Source organism: Babylonia areolata, chromosome 13 (genome assembly GCF_041734735.1).
Source record: "Babylonia areolata isolate BAREFJ2019XMU chromosome 13, ASM4173473v1, whole genome shotgun sequence".
NCBI classification, from domain to species: domain Eukaryota; kingdom Metazoa; phylum Mollusca; class Gastropoda; order Neogastropoda; family Buccinidae; genus Babylonia; species Babylonia areolata.
In genome coordinates, this window is record NC_134888.1 from 13,752,664 (window position 1) to 13,773,645 (window position 20,982).

A 20,982-nucleotide genomic window follows, 5' to 3' on the forward strand; every position below is an offset into this window, starting at 1 on the left:
TCATGATCTTCACCATTCTCCCTCATTTCAATCTTTTAAAACTGGTCTGAAAATGCATCTTTTTGAAAATACTTATGGATGGACTTTCCATCTCTTTCCAATGCCATTCAGTTATAAGCCATGCAAACTCTGCGTGTGTGTGTGTGTGTGTGTGTGTGTGTGTGTGTGTTTGATTAAGTAATGTAATAGGTGTAGTCTTTGAATCTGTTTTATGCTTTTGAATGTTAAATCTTTTTTTTCTTCTTCTTCTTCCTCTCCCTTTTGTAAGTTATTGTGTATGTGTTTAATGTTTATTGTAAAGCACTGAGCTCCCTTTAAGGGAGGAAAGCGCTCAAAAAGTATCCATTATTATTACTAAAGTCTCAAAGTCTTGAGCACTCTACAGTTCAAACGAACAGACTGTTGTGAACTGAGCACAGTTGATGAGAGTACATTGATTGATGGTTATTTTTCATTGACAAGATGATAGTTAAGGATAGAGAAGAGAAACTAAATGATATTTTACTTACTCAGGGTTATGAGATAAGCAAATATAAGCAAATATACATATACATATATATATATATTACATTTTTCCACCCAGCTCAAGGAGCGAAAGCACATGCTTGTTACTTTTAATAATAATAATAATAATGGATACTTATATAGCCCACTATCCAGAAATCTGCTCTAGGTGCTTTACAAAAACGCTTTTGATAACATAAAACATTATATCTATGTTACATACACACACCAAAATGTGACCACACACACACACACACGCACGCACGCACGCGCACACACACGCACGCACGCACGCACACACACACACACTGCATACATACATTTTAACATACATGTGTATCTAACAGCTACCCTAACACATACGCACACATAGGCAGGCACAAACTTACATAAACACACGCACACACAATACACATTCATATACATGCATGTAGTTGTGGACCTGCCACAATTGAACTTATTGCTGAGGGAATAGGTGAGTTTTGAGATGAGATTTAAAAGATGCGAGGGAATCAGATTGAAAAGTTGATGGTGGAAGGGAAGAGAGGGCACATGATTGTTACTTTACAATGAAAAGTTGATAGTTCATGATAGGGAAGAGAACTGTCATGCTTAAAAAAAAAAAAAAAGAACTGGATGGAGGAACATGGGGAAATGGACCTTTCTCACTCACATCCAGTCTCAGTGGGGGAACTATGTAAAGCCAGTGCACAACAGCAGTGCCGTGAAAAGCATGTAAATGACATATTCTGTCAACTAATCTTTAAGATTAGAATTCACTCACTTCCTTTTCTACACTTTCTCTCTCACATGCATTCATTTGACATTCTGGCTGTAATTAGGCTGATCTTGAACAGATAACTCAGAATTCAGTCAATGGTTTTCAAAAGCAAATATTTTAATTACAGGAATTGTATTTTTCAAAGAAAAAAATCAGTGTTAATTTATTTTTCTGCATAACCAATGGCTTTTGTTTAACTTTGATCAACAAAAAATCCAAAACGACATTTTCAGGTATGGCTATCTCTTTATAAGATTTTGTAATGTCTGAACTTTTTCAAAATAGTCATGCAGCTGCAAATTCTCAGGAAAACGTATTGACATTTCATTCGTTCATCTGTGAAACATGGATGTTTCAGGAGAGAGCTAGCTGTTGAATTTCCAGCAATCAATCAAAATATACTTAAATGTCCACATAAAAATACAAGGAGAATTGGCATGTTGATGACAAAACAGCTTGAGATAAAACAACATTAAAGTAACATTATTGATTCATAATATCTTTAAAGTATAGCACACTCAAAGCATAATATCTAAGATGACACATAAAACTGCTATAAAAAATAAAATAAAATAAAAAAAGAAGAAGAAGTATGCTGTGACTGTTTTGTTTTCAAATGTCATACAAGCCATTGAATGATCAGACTGATATCCTTAACAGATCCAATGTGTGTGTGTGTGTGGAGAGAGAGAGAGAGAGAGAGAGAGAGAACTGAACACAGAAATGTTTAATGTCATTAGCTGTAAAACTCTAGTGACATAGTAGGTATTAATCGGAACAAAAATGGTGCAAAACAGATAAAATGGAACAGGAAAGAAAAACATGACTGAAGCAAAATAAACCACTAAGGGATAAGCGACACTTTGGTACTTTGTCATTAGCTTATAAAGTCCATGTGGCAGGGGGGTACTGTGCCTTTTTTCCTCAGTCGTTTGTCTCCAAGATTTGGAAAGTACACAAGAAATTACATATCATAATTGTTTAAGCATGTGACATCGACACAGTGATAAGAAACTCCAAGGAGAGCTGGACAGTACAAGGTCTTCAGAGAAGAAATCCCCCTCAGTCAAGTGTTTCGGCCCTGAACTCCTTACACTCTAAGGGAGCCGGGCCGCACCCAGGTCATGACTCCTGGATTCCCTTGTATTGCCCCCTTTTCTTTTCTTTTTTTCTGTTTTCCTGGTCCTCAGCAGGTTCGAACCCACGCCTTTCAGGGTGGTCGCCACTTCCGGACTGAATCACCTTTTCTGGCAGAGCTGAGCTATCGTAAGCCAAGTTTGAGTAGGGAAATTTACTCCTTATGAAGTTTACTTTAATTCCTCCTCGACCAGATCAAGCTGGAACTCTTTTCTGCTGCTTCTGTCATTGCCGTGAGAGCCCATGTCCTCTCTCTGCCAGAAATCGATAGCTGTTTCATGAGGCTGTGTGGGCAGTGCAGATGCGCTCATAAACCCTCTTGCACCAATCTCTATGGCGAGGACTTTGGCTTGGAAGCCAGATTCTCTCAGGTTGCTGGCTAGGCAAGCACACTTCTCGGTCTTGTAGATGTGGGCTTCCTCTATTCTGCTTTCGGATAGCACAGTGGGCTCAATCAGAATCGTTTGTTTTGTTGCCTTGGAGTGGAGTACTATGTCAGGTCTCATTCCGCTCTTGTTGATGATTTCCGGGTGTTTCTTCCCCTCTGGTAGGTTAACTGTGCATTCCCAATCTTCGGCACCATCAAGCAGCCCACGTTTCCATGCTTTGGAAACATTGGATGCTGTTCCTGGCCAGACTTTATTGCCTTCTGCCAAGCGGAACTCTGCTGGAACTTCTGGTGGGGTTGATGCTCCTTGGACAGTGCTCACCACATGTGCAATTTCTTTAAACACGTGGTTGTGCCTCCATGTGTACCGTCCTTGGCTCAACACCGCTTTGCATGAGCTGAGGACATGATCCACTGTTTGTTTGCCATGGCACAGTGGGCACGCAGGGTCATCTGCTTTCCCCCATTTCACCAAGTTTGTATTCGAGGGGAGGAGGTCGTACATAGATGAAGCTGATCCTCAGAGGGGCCATGTTCCACATGTCGCTCCAGCTGAGGCTCCTTTGGAGTGCACACAGAAATTTTATTTTGAATCGATTTCACATGTAGTAGTAGTAGTAGTAGTAGTAGTAGTAGTGTAGGGACTGGCATTTGACTGCCTAGGCTTCACGACATTTTTATGCCCCTTCAATATCGGTCTCCTTTTATTTGTGGGATACATATGTTTTCTTTTACACGTACTGTAAATCACTCGTCAAAGTCAACAAATTTTTCTTTTAACTTGATGTTCATGTCAAGGAGATTTTTGAAGACATTAGTATTTTGTGCAAGTTTAGTTTCGATAGGTAGTGCATTCCATATTTGTGCAGTTGTATTAGCTAATGAATTTTTCCTTAGGTTAGTATTACAGTTCTCTTTACTGACAAATTTTCATCGTTGAATTTATTGTACTCTCATAATCGGACATTCTAAACAATATTATTCACATTGACTTCATTATGGCAATTTAACATTTTTGTATGTTTCTATTAAATCCCCTCTTAGCCTTCTACCCTTTAGTTTCAGTTTTCAGTTTCAGTAGCTCAAGGAGGCGTCACTGCGTTCGGACAAAACCATATACGCTACACCACATCTGCCAAGCAGATGCCTGACCAGCAGCGTAACCCAACGCGCTTAGTCAGGCCTTGAGAAAAAACAACAACAAAAAAAACAACAACAAAAAACAAACAAAAAAACAACCCGGGGGGAATAAATAATAGATAAGCTTGCATAAATAAATAAATGAATAAATAAATAAATAAATAATAATTATAATATAGAAAAAGGTAGTAGTAATAATATTAGTAATACTAATAAAATGATAATAATAAAACATAAATAAATAAATAAATAAGACAACAATGGTGATAAATAAGCGAATAAATGTAAAACATGAAGACACACATTCACACATACACCCACACATGCATAACAGAAATGCACCAAACATGCAGTTTTATTTACTTTAATTTACTTTAATTTATTTACTTTAATGAATGCAGATTTAAGTATATAAGTCTCTGTTGATAGCTCATAGATTTGCATTCTTTTAATAACTAAAGTTGCTCTTCTTTGTACCCTTTCTATAGCTAGATTGTCTCCTGAGGTATGCGTGCCACACAGTTTTACCACATTCCACTTGTGATCTAACCGACAATGCTTTATACAGTTTAAGAAAAATATTTTTATCTAAATAGGTAAATGTTCTCTTAATTATTCCTATCATCTGGTTGGCTTTATTTATTGTATTCTGTATATGTATGTCGAATGATAGTTTTTTGTAAAAAAAAAAATATGCCAAGGTCTTTCTCACTTTGACATTTTTCAATATCCTGTGTGGTGTCTTCTATTATCATATGTTTTCTGGATTTTTTCTTCCCATGTGCGTTACTTTACACTTTGATACGTTAAGATATAGATTCCGTCTATCAGTCCAGTCCTGTAACTTATATAAGTCTTTTTGTAGTGTAGTATCATTTTGTACATTGCCGTAAAGTTTAGTATCATCTGCAAATATTTTGCATTTGCTTTCTATACTTTCAGGAAGGTCATTTATGTATATTGTAAAAAGTACTGGGCCAAGTATGCTACCTTGTGGTATACCACTAACTACATTTTCATTTATTGACATTTTTTCTCCAATTCTACCTGTGTTCTTTTTGACAAGAAGTTTTCTGTCCAGTTCAGTATACTTCCAGTAATACCACATGAAGCTAATTTTAATAAATGTCTTTGATGTAGTACAGAGTCAAATGCTTTTCTAAAGTCTAAATAAATTATGTCTACAGGTTTACCCATATATATCCTTTTTGTGAGACCTTCAATTACTTCTAGGAGCTGTGTTGTACACGATCTTCTCTGTCTAAAACCATGCTGACAGTCTGCATACAGATTGTTTGTTGTCATGTGTGATACTATAGCATCCCTGATAAAGGACTCCAAGATCTTACACACACTACAAGTCAAGCTCACTGGTCTGTAGTTTCCTGGTTTATGTTTTGACCGTTTTTTATATATAGCTGTTACCTCAGCCATTTTCCGATCTTTTGGTAGGCAAGCAGATTCAAGTGATTTATTATAAATCATACTCCGATCTTTTGGTAGGCAAGCAGATTCAAGTGATTTATTATAAATCATACTCAAAGGAAGAGCTAACTCTCTGCTCAATTCCTTTAATATTCTTGAGGGTATTTTTTCTTGTCCTTGTGCTTTGTAGGGGTCTAAGGCATGCAACTTCTTTTCTACTGCCAATGGAGTGACTCCTAAGTCACAAATATTAACGTTTCCCGACCTTGAGTTTTCTCCAAGGTCGGGTAAATTTGTCAAGGTCTCTTTAGAATACATACTCGTAAAGAATTTATTAAGTGTTTCTGCTTTTTCTAGATCGTTTTCTGCTAAGCTTCCATCTTCTTTTTTCAGTACCCCCTATTCCTGTACTAAGTTTCGTTTTTTCTTGCACATATTTCCAAAATATTTTAGGACTTTGCTTACATTTTTTGGCTAACTTTCTTTCATAATCTTTAAAAAAAATAATTAAAAAAATAAAAAATTGTGGCTTTTTTTTTTTTTTTTTTTTTTAAATACAATGATTGTGCAGCATTTATTCCTTTCTTTGACGTAGCATAGATAGGAGTGACCTGACTTAGTTCTTAAGAAACGTTTATACAATTTATATTTCTGTCTGATGATTCTCATTATTTTATTGTTCATCCATGAGGGTTTGATTTTTCTCCTATTTGACACTTTTGGCATATATATATATATATATATATATATATATATATATATATATATAGTTTTGTGAAGTATAGTCTTTAAGTCATTCCAACACTGGTTCACGTCTTTTCCATCCGAATCCATTGATGCCCAGTCCACTTTATTTATCATTTCTCTCATTCCATTATAGTTTCCCCTTTTTAAATCAAATTAATTTTATGCTTTTTTCTGCTTTTACCTTCGCCAATGAAATGTCACTGAGTGGAACTGAAAAACCAACATATCATGGTCACTCTTTCCCAGGAGATCTAGGTGGTTGATATCTGATACTAAATTGTTTTCATTTACTATTACCAGATCCACAATACTGGGTTTTTGACCTGGTCTAGTTCTTCTTGGTTTTGACACCTTTTGTATCAGGAATGCATCACGTAAGCATTCAATAAATTTATTGTCTGAAGGGCCTGTCCAAGTACCACCCCACTGCATAGCTGGATAATAAAAATCTCCCATAATACATACTTTGTTGAATTTTGTTATTTCTTTGGATTTTAAGAGTTCAAATAATCTTTCTGTGTTTTATTCTGACGAATGTGGACTTTTGTATGTACACCCAATTAAAACTCTTATCATTCGCACTTTCAAATTTGCACTATACACTTTCTTCAAGAATAAAATATGCTAATGTAGGACATTCTTGCGCTTTTAAGGATTTGTGTACATACAGGGCCACACCTTTCTTTTCATTGGTATTAGTAAATATATAATAATTTTGGATATTACAGTGCACCGGCTTTAATATTGAATCCATTTTTCTGGTTTTTTGGAATTGTTTGTCCAATAACATGCGGTTTTATTTCACCTAATCCTATCTTGAGTTCCTCTATCTTATTGGAGAGACTATCTACATTACTATATAAGAGAACACAACCACAGGAAAACTGAAAATCTTTAAAATTATTTACAGTCTGTTTTACAATGTCAGGTTGCAGTCACTCGTCGTCTGTCGCAAAACTGCCTCAGTCTGAATTTGCTGTCTCCCATTTTAAACAAAACAAAGCAATTTTATTGGTCTTCATTACATGGTTTTGTCGCTAAATCGACAGAAAATTTATTTGTCTTTTCTGTGTCAAAGTCAATGTTGCAATCAAACCATATCCGTTTTTAGCAATCAGTATCAAAATGGCTGCTTCCAAACTGTGCGTGATCATGGGTTTGGTTGCATTGGTTCATGCGGCGTATTCCGCTGCCCAACGTAAGTTTCCTTTTTAGTTTTTGAATTAATGAACATGCAACAAATCCACTTAGAGTTGTATGCAAAGGTTCGCTGATAATTATGTTACCTCGTCTACAAGTGCGATACATGAGCACCCAGGTTCGACCACCACTGCTTTAAAAAAAGAAAAAAAAAGAAAAAAAAAATTCCAAACCAAAACACCACAAAAAAACACACAAAAAAAACAAACAAACAAAAAACAAGCAAAAAACCAACAACGTTGTCACAGTTTTCCCCATATTTTTACGTCTTTAAATTAGGAACCTATTTTGTCGGCGATTTTTGTGCATGTATGAAACAATACTACCATTAGTACAATAGTAGATTTTGTGACCCATTTTCAGTGTATTTCGACTCGTGTTGTACGTTATTTTACTCGGATTCAGTTACTAAACCATCTTGCTTTTTTTGGTCCCACAACAAATGAAAATGTAACCATTGGGTTCAATTATTTAGGACGCTAAGATAGGACATTACCCTCTTTCAGTTTCTCTGAATCTCTCTCCTCTCTTTCTCTCTCTCTCTCTCTCTCATGCACACATATGTATAGTATATATATTATATATATGCCCACATGCACATGATACACATGTGTGTACACACAAATACCACTTGTTTTTACTTTTTTCTCTCTCAATCTAGAAGTGAGAAGCTTTAACAACAGTTAAAGAAATTAAAGCAGTTTCTTCACTTGTTGGAGACATTCTGCATGTTTCCAAACTTTCATCTTGGACTGGTCTGTCATTGGTTCAGACCACTTGCCAAGATGATCAGGCAGCAGTTTGAGCGCCAGAAAGACCAGCAGCAGCAGCTCTGACATTCCATCTGCACTAGTTTAGTATTTGCAGGACATAATACAGACATATGTTCTTCCCATTCACCATCCCTGACTGGAATAGACTCAGAAGGGTGTGGCGTCCACATTTCGTCTCCTGTACCTTTCCATTTATAAGACAGGAAAAGTTTTAATGTGGTTAATAACATTGTAAAAATATATATTATACAATTTTCCTCACGACTCTTCTACCATTAGTTCACTCTCTGAAAGCAAAGTTAGAGAAGACAGATGAAGGGTTGGGAATGGAAAAACTTGAAGAAAAAGTTGAGGAAGTGGTAGACAGGAAACTGGTTAAAGCTCTTGAAGAGCAACATGAGGTGGAAAAGAGGAAAAAGAACATCATTATTGTGAACATGAAAGAAAGTGCTAATGTCAATGTTGAGGAGAGGAAGCAAGATGATCTTGCAATGGCATGCAGTCTCCTGGGGAAAATTGACTGAGATTACAGATGATGGATTGACTGACCCAGTCAGGCTGGGGTATGTAGGGGGGAACAGGCCAAGAATGCTCAGAGTGACTGAAGTCTGAAGAAAAAAAGAAAGAGATTATTAACTGATTAAGAAAACTGAGATTAACGTGAGAATTACTGACAAGACCAAATGCACATGTATACATATAAACCCAGACCTTACCATGAAACAGAGAGAGAAGAACAGAGAGTTGAGGGCAGAACTATCCAGAAGGGTACAGGAAGGAGAGGAAAACCTTGCAATAAGAAGTGGAAAAATAGTGACTTTGAAGTTGAAGAAACAGGACAGACAGATGATGGGTGGGCCGATGAAGGAGGGAAGAGACAGAATGACTCAAAAACCATTCTGTGCATAATGTAAGTAGTGATAGGGACATAGGGAGTGAAAGTGACAGTGGTACTGAGAAACAGTTCAAATGTGGAATGGATGCATGTAATATGATTTATTGAAATGTGGATAGTTTTTAAATAAAAAAGACAAAATTTTGATACAATTGCAAGAGATTAAACCCAGTGTTATTGCACTTTCTGAAATCTTGCCAAAGACAAATTCATTGTTCAATGAAGCGGAATACCATGTTCCAGGTTGTGATATGTTCATAAATAAAAAACACCAAAATACAAGTTGCACTTTATACTGATAAATCCTTGAATGCAAGAGAATGAGGAAATAGATGGAAGTGAGTTTGAAGAAAGTGTTTGGTATATGTTTGTTAGTGTGAATGGGGATAGAGTATTACTTGGGTGTACATATATATATATATATATATATATATATATATATAGAGAGAGAGAGAGAGAGAGAGAGAGAGGGATATATATATATATATATATATAGAGAGAGAGAGAGAGAGAGAGAGAGAGAGAGAAAGTCCAAACACAAGCACAGAAGAAAATGATGCCAAACTATTTCAAGTTTTAACTCACTCAGTACGGCCAATCCTCTCTTCACACAGACCCCTCGGATGTCCAGTGGGTGTCTGAATGACCCAACCTTTAGCTTCCGTCGTCAGAATTGTGGTATTCTTTGTCAACATTCACGTCTTCAGTTTAAGAGCCTTCCGCTTGCAATATTTTGATGATGGAAATTGGGGTGAAATGCTGTTAACGTGGTCTCTTTTGCCATTGGTATGGAAAGAGTTAAATTCAAATTTAAGTGTTAAATGTAATAAAATTTATATTGGGGGGGTATTTCAACTACCCATATGTCAGATGGGATGGAATATGGTCCGGGGAAAAGGGTGAAAAGATTTTAGAGAATATCCCAGATGCATTTCTTATTCAGAAAGTAACAGAGCCAACAAGAAAATGAATTAGCCAGAACTCAACCTTGGTTGACTGGGTACTTGTAAATGAAGATGATGTGATTTCATGTATTACCCACCTAGAACCATTTGGAAAAGTGATCATGATGTTTTATTATTCCAACTCTATGTCCCAAGAGAAAAGATAAACAACATGTTTAAGTATAAATATGACTTGAATACAGGCTATTACAATGAATAAACTAAGAAATATTATTGGAACTCATGACTGGGAGCCTATGGTGGACATGAATGTGGAATTGTCATGGAACTATATGAAAGATGTTCTCATGTTGGGTATGGAATCTTGTGTACCAAAAGTAAAATCAAATAATGGTAAACAAATCACACCTGCGTGGTTGAACAAAAAAGCTATGAGAATTATAAAAAATGAAGTACAATCTTTATAAACGCTTTTTACAAACCAAGAAGGGGGGTGAATACGAACGGCATATGAAAGCAAGGAATGAATGTAACAAAATACTGAAGAAAACACTTTGAGAAAAATATTGCAAATGAAGGGAAAAAGATTCCAAAGAAATTTTGGAAATATGTTCAAGGACAAATGAAAACAAATTTGGGTATTAGTACTCTTAAAAAAACAGATGGTTCCATGGCTGTGTTTGATGAAGAAAAAGCAGAAACTCTAAATAGTTTTTTCTCCAGTGTGTTCACTAGAGAGAACACAGCAAATATCCCAGGTTTTGGCAGGAAATCTAACGGTACAACACTTTGTGATATAAGATTAACTCCTCTTGCTGTTGAGAAGAAATTACAAGAGTTAAATAGTAATAAGGCTCAAGGACCATAGAAGATTCCACCTAAAGTGCTAAAAGAAGTTAGTAGGAAGTTATATATACCGCTATGTCAGCTTTTTCATAAATCACTAGAAACTGGTATACTTCCAACAGATTGGGAAAGCGCTGAAGTAACAGCAATTTTCAGAAAGTGTGCAAAATCAGATGCTAGTAATTATAGGCCAGTAAGCTTAACTTGCATTGTATGTAAGGTACTGGAGTCTGTTTTTAGAGATGCCATAGTAGAATATTGTATATATTTGTACTGATAATAATTTATATGTAGAATGTTAGCATGGTTTCAGACAAAGACATTTGTGTATAACTGAGCTACTTGAAGTTATGGAAGACCATACCAGCTTAATGGATGATAATCAACCAGTTGATATTGTTTATTTTGACTTCAAGAAGGCGTTCGATTCGGTCGCGCATAAAGGACTATTGATAAAACTCCAGTCATGGTATCCAGGGTGGTGTATTTCAGTGGATAAGCAACTTTTTACAGGGTCGTTCACAAAGGGTACGTGTGGGTGAATATTTATCAAATAAAGTTGATGTTCTCAGTGGCATCCCACAAGGCAGTATTCTGGGTCCTATCCTGTTTACAATATTTATAAATGATCTGCCAGATAAAATCCACAAAGCATATGTAAACTATTTGCTGATGACAAGAATCTACAATAAAGCAGCTGATAATAATGTCATTCAAAAAGATATAAAGATGCTGCAAGAATGGTCAGATACATGGAACCTCTGTTTTAATGTGTCAAAATGTAAGGTTATGCACATTGGCAAACAAAACCCAGGTTATGACTACACTATTGAGTATTAGTAATCATGTTCAAACTATATTAATATGCATGTAAAGAGGAAAAAGATCTAGGAGTGACGTTTGATGACAAACTTTCCTTTGGGCCTCACATCCAGAGAATTATAAATACAGCTAACCAAATGGTCGGAATTATAAAGGGAGTTTGTACTTTTAAAGATAAGTTACCCTTTTGAAATTATATAAGGCTTTTTTTTTTTTTAGACCTTATTTGGAATATGGGAATGTTGTGTGGTATCCTGCATGGAAATATCAATCAATAGCTGTGGAAAATGTTCAAAGGAGAGCTACTAAAATGTTGAAGGAATGCCAGAATATGATATATGGAGGAAGACTAAAGTATTTAAATTTGCACTCTCTGAAGGGACGAAGGATTAGGGGAGATTTGATACCGACATACAAAATTATTAACAACATTGAGGACATTGATATTAACAAATTTTTTACTCTTTGCCAATCAAGCACAACAAGAAATTCCGAAGGAAAAATATTTGTGCAACCATTTTGCACAAACAAAAGAAAATATAACTTTTCTATAGTATTCGTGTTGTTAACATGTGGAACTCACTACCACCTTCAGTTAAATTTGCAAAAGATACTACCAGTTTTAAGAACTTTCTGGACTGTGATCCAAAATTTGGTAATGTTTTATGAATTTGACGAATAATTGCTTTTATATATCTAAAATTAAGCATGCAATGCAGACCAAAAAGATACGAATACAAAGAGGGGATGTTTATAGGCCGCGAGGCCTAAAGGCAAAAATGCCAGTCCCCACTACTACTGTTACTAGTTACGTCATTCGACAGGGGGAGAAATAGAGAGTATATATAACAATGTTATTCAAACAGATTTACAGTTTTACCATCCCCAGAACGAAACTGAATGGAAAGAACACAGAGGAAGAATCCATATTGCAGTGGTATGGCTTCTTATCATTATTGATTATATATTGTGTTCTTTTACAAATTTTCAGAAAATGCTAACATTTGTTTCAGATCGGACCTATCTACGTTTAACAGAACAAGAATTTACAATGCTTCCACATGATGTAAGTTCATGCAAAGATAATAATAATAATAATAATGGATACTTATATAGCACACTATCCAGAAATCTGCTCTAGGTGCTTTACAAAAACACTTTGTTAACATAAAACATTACATCTATGTTACATACACACACCAAAATGTGACCACACACACACACACACACACACACACACACACACACACACACACTGCATACATACATTTTAACAATACATGTGTATCTAACAGCTACCCTAACACATACGCACACATAGGCAGGCACAAATTTACATAAACTCACGCACACAGAATACACATTCATATACATGCATGTTCATGTATATGAAGAATATGAAGATGCATTTGAAGAATAGAAAGAAAGAAGAAAATGTTGGTCGTTTAGAAGCTTCATGTCACACTATAACTCATACAACTGATACAAAAACACCATAACTAAATATCAGCTGTAAAAGAATTTAGAACAAGTGTTGAACAATTGAACTTTCAGTATTTTTTAGTTACAAGTGGGAAAAATCTGCGATTAGACAGAAATATAGTTTTCAAAGTATTTCATGGAGAATGTATTTTTTCTCAGTTGCAGTTTGCATTACTGATTAATAAATTTCTATGGAACAAGCAAAAATAAAATCTTGGTGAGGACTGAACAGTGTAGTTGATAAGAGATCAGAAGCATGATATATATTTTTTTAAAAGAAGAAAAAAAGGAGGAATTTTGTGTGACTTGGGCCAAAATGCACAAAGGCAAATATTCAATGTAATTTCCATATTGTTCAGCTTGAAGTATAACACACCATCCCCAGATGAGATATTAAAAGAAAGAATTATTTGTTACATTTTTGTCTTTAATCATGCAAGAATTTTTTCTTGGTTATTTGCAGATTTTACTCCAGTGTGTAATTGGACTCTTGATTACCTGCTATGGGGTGGTGAATGTGGCAGGCAACTTCAGAGAGATTCGTGCCAGTTCAGAACAGGAAACAAAGTGAGTACCCAGTGTGGTTTAGATCAGAATGATTTATTCTGAACTCAGCAGCATCAACACATCCTCATGTGTCCATTTTTATTCTGACAGTATTTTAACAGAGCTGTGACTGTGTTGGAGGTTTTGATGTATATTTCAAAAAAATTCATGCTATAAAAATGTATTTTGACTGTGATAAACCAGAAACTACATAACACATCTGTAGATAAGACATACTGGAGAATTTTGGGTGTCCTTGGAGGCTGTTCGCTGAATTTTTTACAGCAAAAATTTGATCAGTCTAATATACTGCAGGTTTAGATTTCCAAATATTGGTGAGTGTCAGACTCGTTCCTGACACCCCCTACTTCCTTGGAAAAGTATGTTTTTGGTTTGCCTTGTGAACTAGAGTGGCTGTGACTGAATCAGGCTGGAGTGAAAATAGATTGTGCACACAGTCATAGCAGCATCTAAAGGAAGAGACAATGCATATGGGCAGACCATAACCTGTCTTTTGTGTCATCAGATTGTTTGGGAGTGTTGAGGGGCATAAAATCACAGAATGCTGCTTTACAAGAAATTTCTTTATATTGTCATCCAAGGAACATTCCGGAATCAGCTGGAGGTCAGTCGGAAACAAAATCATGGACAGTACCTGTTTTTTAGCCTGTTTCCTTTAACTCAATGTTCTGTCGAAAATCAAGTGAAGACTGTCACTCGACATGCAATAAATCAGTCATCAGAAGCTGTAGTTCGTTGACAATGTGGATTGATCAGAAAAGAAATGGAGTGAATAAAAAAAGATTGAAAACAGGTAAATGTCTTTGATTGTGTTTCCAGTTGACCAATTGATTGTTGAACGTTTCTTGTATAATGACTTGATGAGATTTTGCATTAAAAAATACAGTGATTTTACGTCCCTGTCTTAGGATTTTACTGAGTGTTGTTTGAGGGATGTAGTGGTGGTCTCCACTCCAGGAAGGACACTTGGTCCTTCTGGTTTTGTGACTAGATTGTTGTTGGTGTCTGTCAGTATAGACAAGAGCTTGGGTTGTATCTTATGTATGTTGATTCAGAACAGGCACCACTGAGTCATCTGCTGTCTCTGTGAACATTGATGTTTTTGAATTTTTACATTCACTATCTCTTGATTCTATCATTAAATTAGCTTCTTTTTTACACAAAATCTGTAAAAAAGTTTCTTTCATTGTATTTCCATTTCAGACATTCATCTTTGATTCCTTCCTCCATCTGTCCTGTTTCAACTCACCATACACCCCCTCCACTCCTACCCTTTTACTTATTCATATATATATATACATACATACATACATACATACATATATATATATATATTATATATACATACATACATACACACACATATATATACATACACACACACTGGATAGCATTCAAATGTGACTATAAATACTGTCTGCAGTCACCAGTGATATGCAACACTAACAGGACATAAAACAGAAATCTTCCTCTTGCTCCAGGCACCACGAAACAACAGGAAAGTGACTCAAGGAGTGTAGTATTCTCTCTGGTGTGTGGCAGGATTGTGACACAACATTGATAGCTCTCTGTAGTCTGTTGGCACAGGGACAGTGGCAGACAACCCTGGATATGGCTGTGTGTGGGGATTATGAGTGAAAATGGGATTACTCACTCACTGCCTCTGAAATTGTGCAAAAATATAATGCATGCACTCAGGCCTGACTAGTGTCAGGCATCTACCTTGCATATGTGGTGTAGCATTATATGGATTCGCCCAAATTATGCAATGACGTGTTCTTGAGAAACTGCAACTGGTGCAGACACTAGGATATGAAAAATAAACGTTTTTTTCCCTGTTTGATTTTGAAGAAATTTAATCATTTGTCTCATTTTGTTATGTGTATGTGCATGGTGGTTTTTTTGGGTTTTTTTTATATTACAGAACATGGGACATGCTGAGTAACCGAGGTGGTTTCAACATTTATCATCATCGTGGCAAAGCCATGTTCAATGGAATCTGAGGACTGCAGTTGTAAGAGTTCGTCATCTTCCACCAGAAGAACCAAGGTTGATCATTGATGTGATCTACAGATCTACAGTCTGTCTTCACCATGGCAGCAAACTTGGAAGGAAAAAAAAGTTGAACAGGATTGTGTATGCATGTTTGTCTGGATCAAAAGCATGGTGTAAAATGGTGGATGCATTTTTTAAATTTTTTATTTTATTTTTTTTAGCAAAGACTGAAGAAGTAATTGGTATGATGGTTTGTTTTTTTGTCATTATAGAAATGGTCAGTGATATAAATGGAACATGGTTTTTTTTAAAAAGTTGGTGAGGTTAAGAAGTTAAAAAATGTGAAAATGCAGTTGTTTTTAATCAAGATCTAGTAATATTGAGCAAGGTTTGAAGATGATGAGAATTTGGTATCGCTTCCCAAAATTTTTTTGACTGTTTAGTACTGAAGTTCAAAAGTGGATTCATTGTATGGTTCTGTTGTTTACTTTGTCCACCAGCGTACAGTGTGAATTGGGCATCATCATATTACCAGGACTTATGTTTTTAAGGACATGTTATTTTTGTTTGAAAAGCAAAATGGATAGTGTTACAGCAGACAATAAATCTCTGATTTAGCGATCAAGACCATGTTGTTTGTATTTAGTTTTGTCACTTTGAACCCACAATTTAATGGCATTAGTGGTTTTGATATAAAAATTTGTATGTTGTCATTTCTCTGTTTAATTTTTTGTTTTTTAAATTTTAGCATGGACACATTTTTCTTCGTTCATTGATGTTATTCACTGTTCATTCATATGGGACAAAAAATAAAACCCCAAACGCCAGGAAAGTAGTTCTTGCAAGCTGCCTTGGAAAACAGTTTTATGAGAGCTGTCATGAAGCCTTTCATTTATTACCACTGTTCATGCCCTTGTGAATTATCACTTTTGAAATGTGTTTTGATCATAGTAGCATGGTGAGAAAGATGCGGTGTATTATTCTATTTCAAGAAGAAACAAGTAGAATGCATTATGTATCATTCAGCCAAAGAAATAAAAAAATACTTATAAATATCTTTAAAAAAAAAAAAAGAAGAAAAAAAAAGGATTAACATTCCCACTCACAACTTTGAAATGTTAGATGTGGGAGCAAACCAAGTGTAAAGTATGCCTCTGGCTGATCAAGAAAGTAATGTCCCCCATGAGGAAGAATCCATGTCTGGTTCTTGCCCTTGTACACGCCAAAGATGTACGGATTTGCATGAAGGGAGCTACCCATTATCTGACACTTTCTTACAACAGCTCACAGCATGATGTAATCCTTTGGCAACTAATGACATTATCATAACTTAAGGAATGTCTTCTGGCATGTGATTACCAATCAGTGTGTGTATCATGGCACTGGTGACATGCTTATGCTTCTTTGTTGCTGCTTTTATTGTCCACGAGTTGTTTACTTACAGCAGGCAGTAGGAACAAAGAACCTGCGACACTGCTTCCCATGATCTATGGTATGATGGATTGCCGAGTACTTTTCAGACTCCTGTGTCCGGTATTAATCATATTGTGGGGTCATGAGATTGTGCTCGATAGTGGATTAGTCTTGAGACACTTAACAGGCAAGTTTGTTCTTGTATTCTTTGTTGGTGCTGTGATGGACATGGATTGCTGTAGTGTGGATAATCCTTTTTGGTATTCAGAAGTGATGGATGTGCACTACGAGTATATGTGTTATTTCATGCAATGTTTTGTTGCTCACATATTATTTATCAGTAATTGAAAGTTGTGTTTGATGTGTCAGCAAGATGAATGTATTGTGTGCAAATTTGTGCCTGTGAATGGACAGTGGCTTGCTTTAGAATTCCTCACTGTGGATTGTTTACATGGTTTATTTGTAAGTTGTCCTTAATACTTGATATTTGTGTTGTGTGTTTGTTTTTATTTGTAAATTGTTCTTTAAAAAAAATACTTGGTATTTGTGTTGTGTGTTTACATGGTACTTGTGTTTACATGGTTAATTCAGTATTTGGTACTTGTGTAAATTGGCCTGGTCTTTAGGATGTAATTTAAAAAGTTCCAAGTTTTGTGTGTGTGTGTGTGTTTGATTATCTTTTGCATAGCAGTTAATGGGTGTGTAGATTGCCCCTTTCTGAAAGTTTTTACTGTAACAGAAATCAATGACTAAAAGTTAGTAGTTTAAAAAAAAAAAAAATCTGAACATCAACAATTTTCTGCCAAAACCGACAGGAAATGTGCGTAGTTGGACTTTAATCCAACTAATGCAGTTTATATGGGTTTTTTGGTTTCCTTCATCTTCTGTGTAAATGGGCTGCAAGTCACTTCATTCTGAGTAGGCTTTCTGCCATGCATTTCCATAATCCAATGAACTTTAGCATAAATCACAGGATTTTTAATGTGCACATTTGATCTTCTGCATGGGTTTCACATAAAGGGCATTACCAGGTCTCAGTTTCAGGACAGTAGTAAAGATTGAAATTTGTGACCTACAGGATGTGTGTAATAATGTTGATTACTAATGTGAGGAAGAGATGCTGAAATGGACATCTGAGAATGAAGATGTATTCAGTGTCCAGTATAAGTATGAAAGGGAAAGGCCAAGATTGGAACTGAAGAGGAGTTCAGTGAAGATGTATTCAGTGCTTTGATGTATGACAATAAAAGCCCATTTGAGAGGCTGGAACTGCAAAATGATGTATCCAGTATTCTGATGTAAATACATAACTGAGTTAATTTTGCAGAGTGAATGTACATTTTGAATAATGCATCTGTCTCTGTGCTACAAGCTATGAAAACACAGAATAAAGATTGATTGCGGTTGTTTATTTGGCATAAATGGAGCACTGTTAAGACAGAACATAAAGAAAATTAAATTTATTAATGAACTGATTAAAATCAAGCAAACATAAAAGTTAAAAGAAGTCATTGCAAGAAAAGAGTTAATTTCCTGAACAGCAGTCTGAAGGATTTTGCTGCCCAGAGGTGCCAACCTCCAAAATCCGTTAAACAATACTCCTGGAAATGTATTTATGTTACAATTGACCTGTTTTTCACAAACACAACTGAACAAAATTAAACTTCAGCAAAATGTGGTTGACAAATAATGTCTCCTGTCTGCCACATCCTGCCTCTAACCAGCCACCCACTTGTATGTATCCTTCATCTTTTAAGTCAAGTTTGCTTGGCTATCAGCTGGTTTAAGTATCCACTGGTGTAAATAAGCTGTTATATTCTGAGGCATACCTCTTCCCATTCCAGACTTGTGGGGCTTGACATATTAAGTAAACAAGTCCCACTACCAGGTCAAATAAGCGTTCAGTTACAATGTCAACAGCACCACCCCAGCAGTTGTGCCTCTGCATAACACTTTGTGCAACAGGATTCTTAATCATGCGGTTTTGTGACCATGGCATTTAACCCTAAATTTTGAAAAGGTTCATTCATCTGATCATTTTGAACCCTGACCATTATTCTTTTCTTGCCATGATCAAACACAGGACCAAGGCGAAGGAAAAAATGGCTGATCTCGTGTCTTGTGATTGGTGTAGATCAGCCATAGAATTCACGTATATAGTCACATTTGGATCATAACGAAACTCGTTTATTCTTGACAAAACGGTCAAAATGATGGAGAAGGAATACATTTGAAAATTTCGAAATACACATTATAAATGTTCTGGCACCTCTGCAAACCAAATTATAAAGTTGTGTGGTGACTCTTTTGCCTTATCATGATTCGTATCTGTAAAGAAACATAACCAGTAAAAAAAAACAACCCCCCCCCCCCCCCCCAAAAACCCAACCAACCTCCAAAGAGACAACCATTGTTCACAGGAAACCAGAATTGATACAGATCCATCCACAAACAAAAAGATTCATGTAATTCTCACCAGCTCAGAGAATATCTAAACATTTGTCTTTACCTCTTTTTTAAACTTCCGTTTTGTTTCCAGTTTTCTTTTCAGTTTGCCAAAACCTTGCAATTAAAACTTGGGAGAATTTTTTATTTTAAATACTGGGGTTCATACATACTACATTCAGCCATTTGGATGAACATCGAGACAAAGAGTCAACCAATGCATAAAAAATTATATCTATATACACCAGACAGATCCTTTGTGCTTCTGCATCATTCAGATCAACTGCCTCTCCCTCAATTGCTCTTTCCTTCACACACCTATACTCAGATAAATCATTCCATTCACACCAACATAATCACAACCCATGCAGTTCTTTCACAATACAAGCTCCCCAACACCAACACATGTCCACATATGCAATGATACATACTCAGCAGTTTGCCAGACACAGCATTTCACCAACCAGTTTTCTACACATCCCAAGTTCTCTCAGTCACACAGTGGAGAGTGAATATTTACACATGGTCTGATGTGATTCTTCACAAACTCTCTCCCCTACCAGTCCCCTATGAAAACATAACAATCATCAATTCAATAGAATACTGTCAATTATTAAAGATAGGTCTTTCTGATAGCACTGCTTATCTCCCTTAACCCCATTCTGAACTGCCTATGTTCTGATCCCCACCCCCCTCCCACTCCCAATACTGCTCTTGGTCGTGAAAAAAAAAATGGCAAGGGAAGAGACACTGCTGCTGTGTGTGATCCCATTGTCCTTCCACACCTTGAGGTCATGGGTTCCATGGGAAGCATACCACACAATCAGTCATATCACAGACAGGCAGTTCCTTCCCTTACCCTGCAGTGTGCTTCCCACAGACTTCAGCTTCCCTACCATGGTGCTTGGCAGCATGTTGCCTGTGTAGGAAATAGAGGAGCTTGGGACCAGACCAAAGCACACTGTCAGTGTGTGGCCAAGAGATCAAAAACAGCCTCAAGTGAGACCCAGTGGGGGGCCGCCACCTGAAACTCCTACTGGGCTGCTCTCAGTCTGTGTCCTTTGACTGCCTCAGTAGGTCTTCTTCAGCTGTTCGTAAGTCATGAAGAACTAAGCCTGGTTAAGGATTCATACTGGAACAGTTTTGGTGAACTGCATGGACAGAAAAATAATTCATGCAGAATAGTAAAGAAAAAACATTTCATTTTCTTAAAAAAGTTCAACAAAAAAAAAGAAGGAAAAAAAAGTTCAACCACTATTGAGCAGGCCCTGCTGCTATAGCTTATCTACACTATTTTAGTGGCATTACTAAGCTGCTCATTCAGTCTCCCATACAAACATGACCAGTCCAGACTACCAGCCAATTTTTTTTTTCTCCGAACAAGAACACTGGTCTGCTTTTATGAGAGAGCTCTTATGAATGTTTCAAAAAATGGACTGTTGAATACACAAGGACAGTTCAGAGTGATTACACTGACTCGCATGGTTTACATGTATAACTACTACTGTTCAGATTTT

The 20,982-nt window shown here is 36.2% G+C and overlaps 2 protein-coding genes across 5 annotated transcripts in view; one reads left to right on the forward strand and one right to left on the reverse strand.

Annotated features, from left to right (window-relative positions):
* Nucleotides 1–7,238: 7,238 nt before the first annotated feature.
* On the forward strand, nt 7,239–19,394 carry LOC143289075 (ER membrane protein complex subunit 5-like). The gene is made up of 4 exons (XM_076597909.1): nt 7,239–7,320; nt 12,577–12,629; nt 13,509–13,612; nt 15,537–19,394. The coding sequence occupies exons 1-4, from the start codon at nt 7,248–7,250 to the stop codon at nt 15,613–15,615; spliced, it is 309 nt and encodes a 102-aa protein (XP_076454024.1). The 5' UTR covers nt 7,239–7,247; the 3' UTR covers nt 15,616–19,394.
* Nucleotides 18,409–20,982, reverse strand: part of LOC143289073 (kidney mitochondrial carrier protein 1-like) — a 28,446-nt gene continuing 25,872 nt past the window's right edge. For all 4 annotated transcript variants that reach the window (XM_076597907.1, XM_076597905.1, XM_076597906.1 and 1 more), the window contains one exon: nt 18,409–20,574. In XM_076597907.1, coding sequence (XP_076454022.1) covers nt 20,536–20,574 — 39 coding nt within the window. In that variant the 3' untranslated portion in view covers nt 18,409–20,535. The remainder of the gene's footprint in view (nt 20,575–20,982) is intronic.

What these genes read in the sequence shown, in the direction of transcription:
- LOC143289075 (XM_076597909.1), top strand. Translation starts at nt 7,248, where the DNA reads ATGGCTGCTTCCAAACTGTGCGTGATCATGGGTTTGGTTGCATTGGTT. An exon ending in GGCGTATTCCGCTGCCCAAC is followed by an intron (nt 7,321 to 12,576) that starts GTAAGTTTCCTT and finishes CATTTGTTTCAG; the next exon opens with ATCGGACCTATCTACGTTTA. An exon ending in AGTTCAGAACAGGAAACAAA is followed by an intron (nt 13,613 to 15,536) that starts GTGAGTACCCAG and finishes TTTATATTACAG; the next exon opens with AACATGGGACATGCTGAGTA.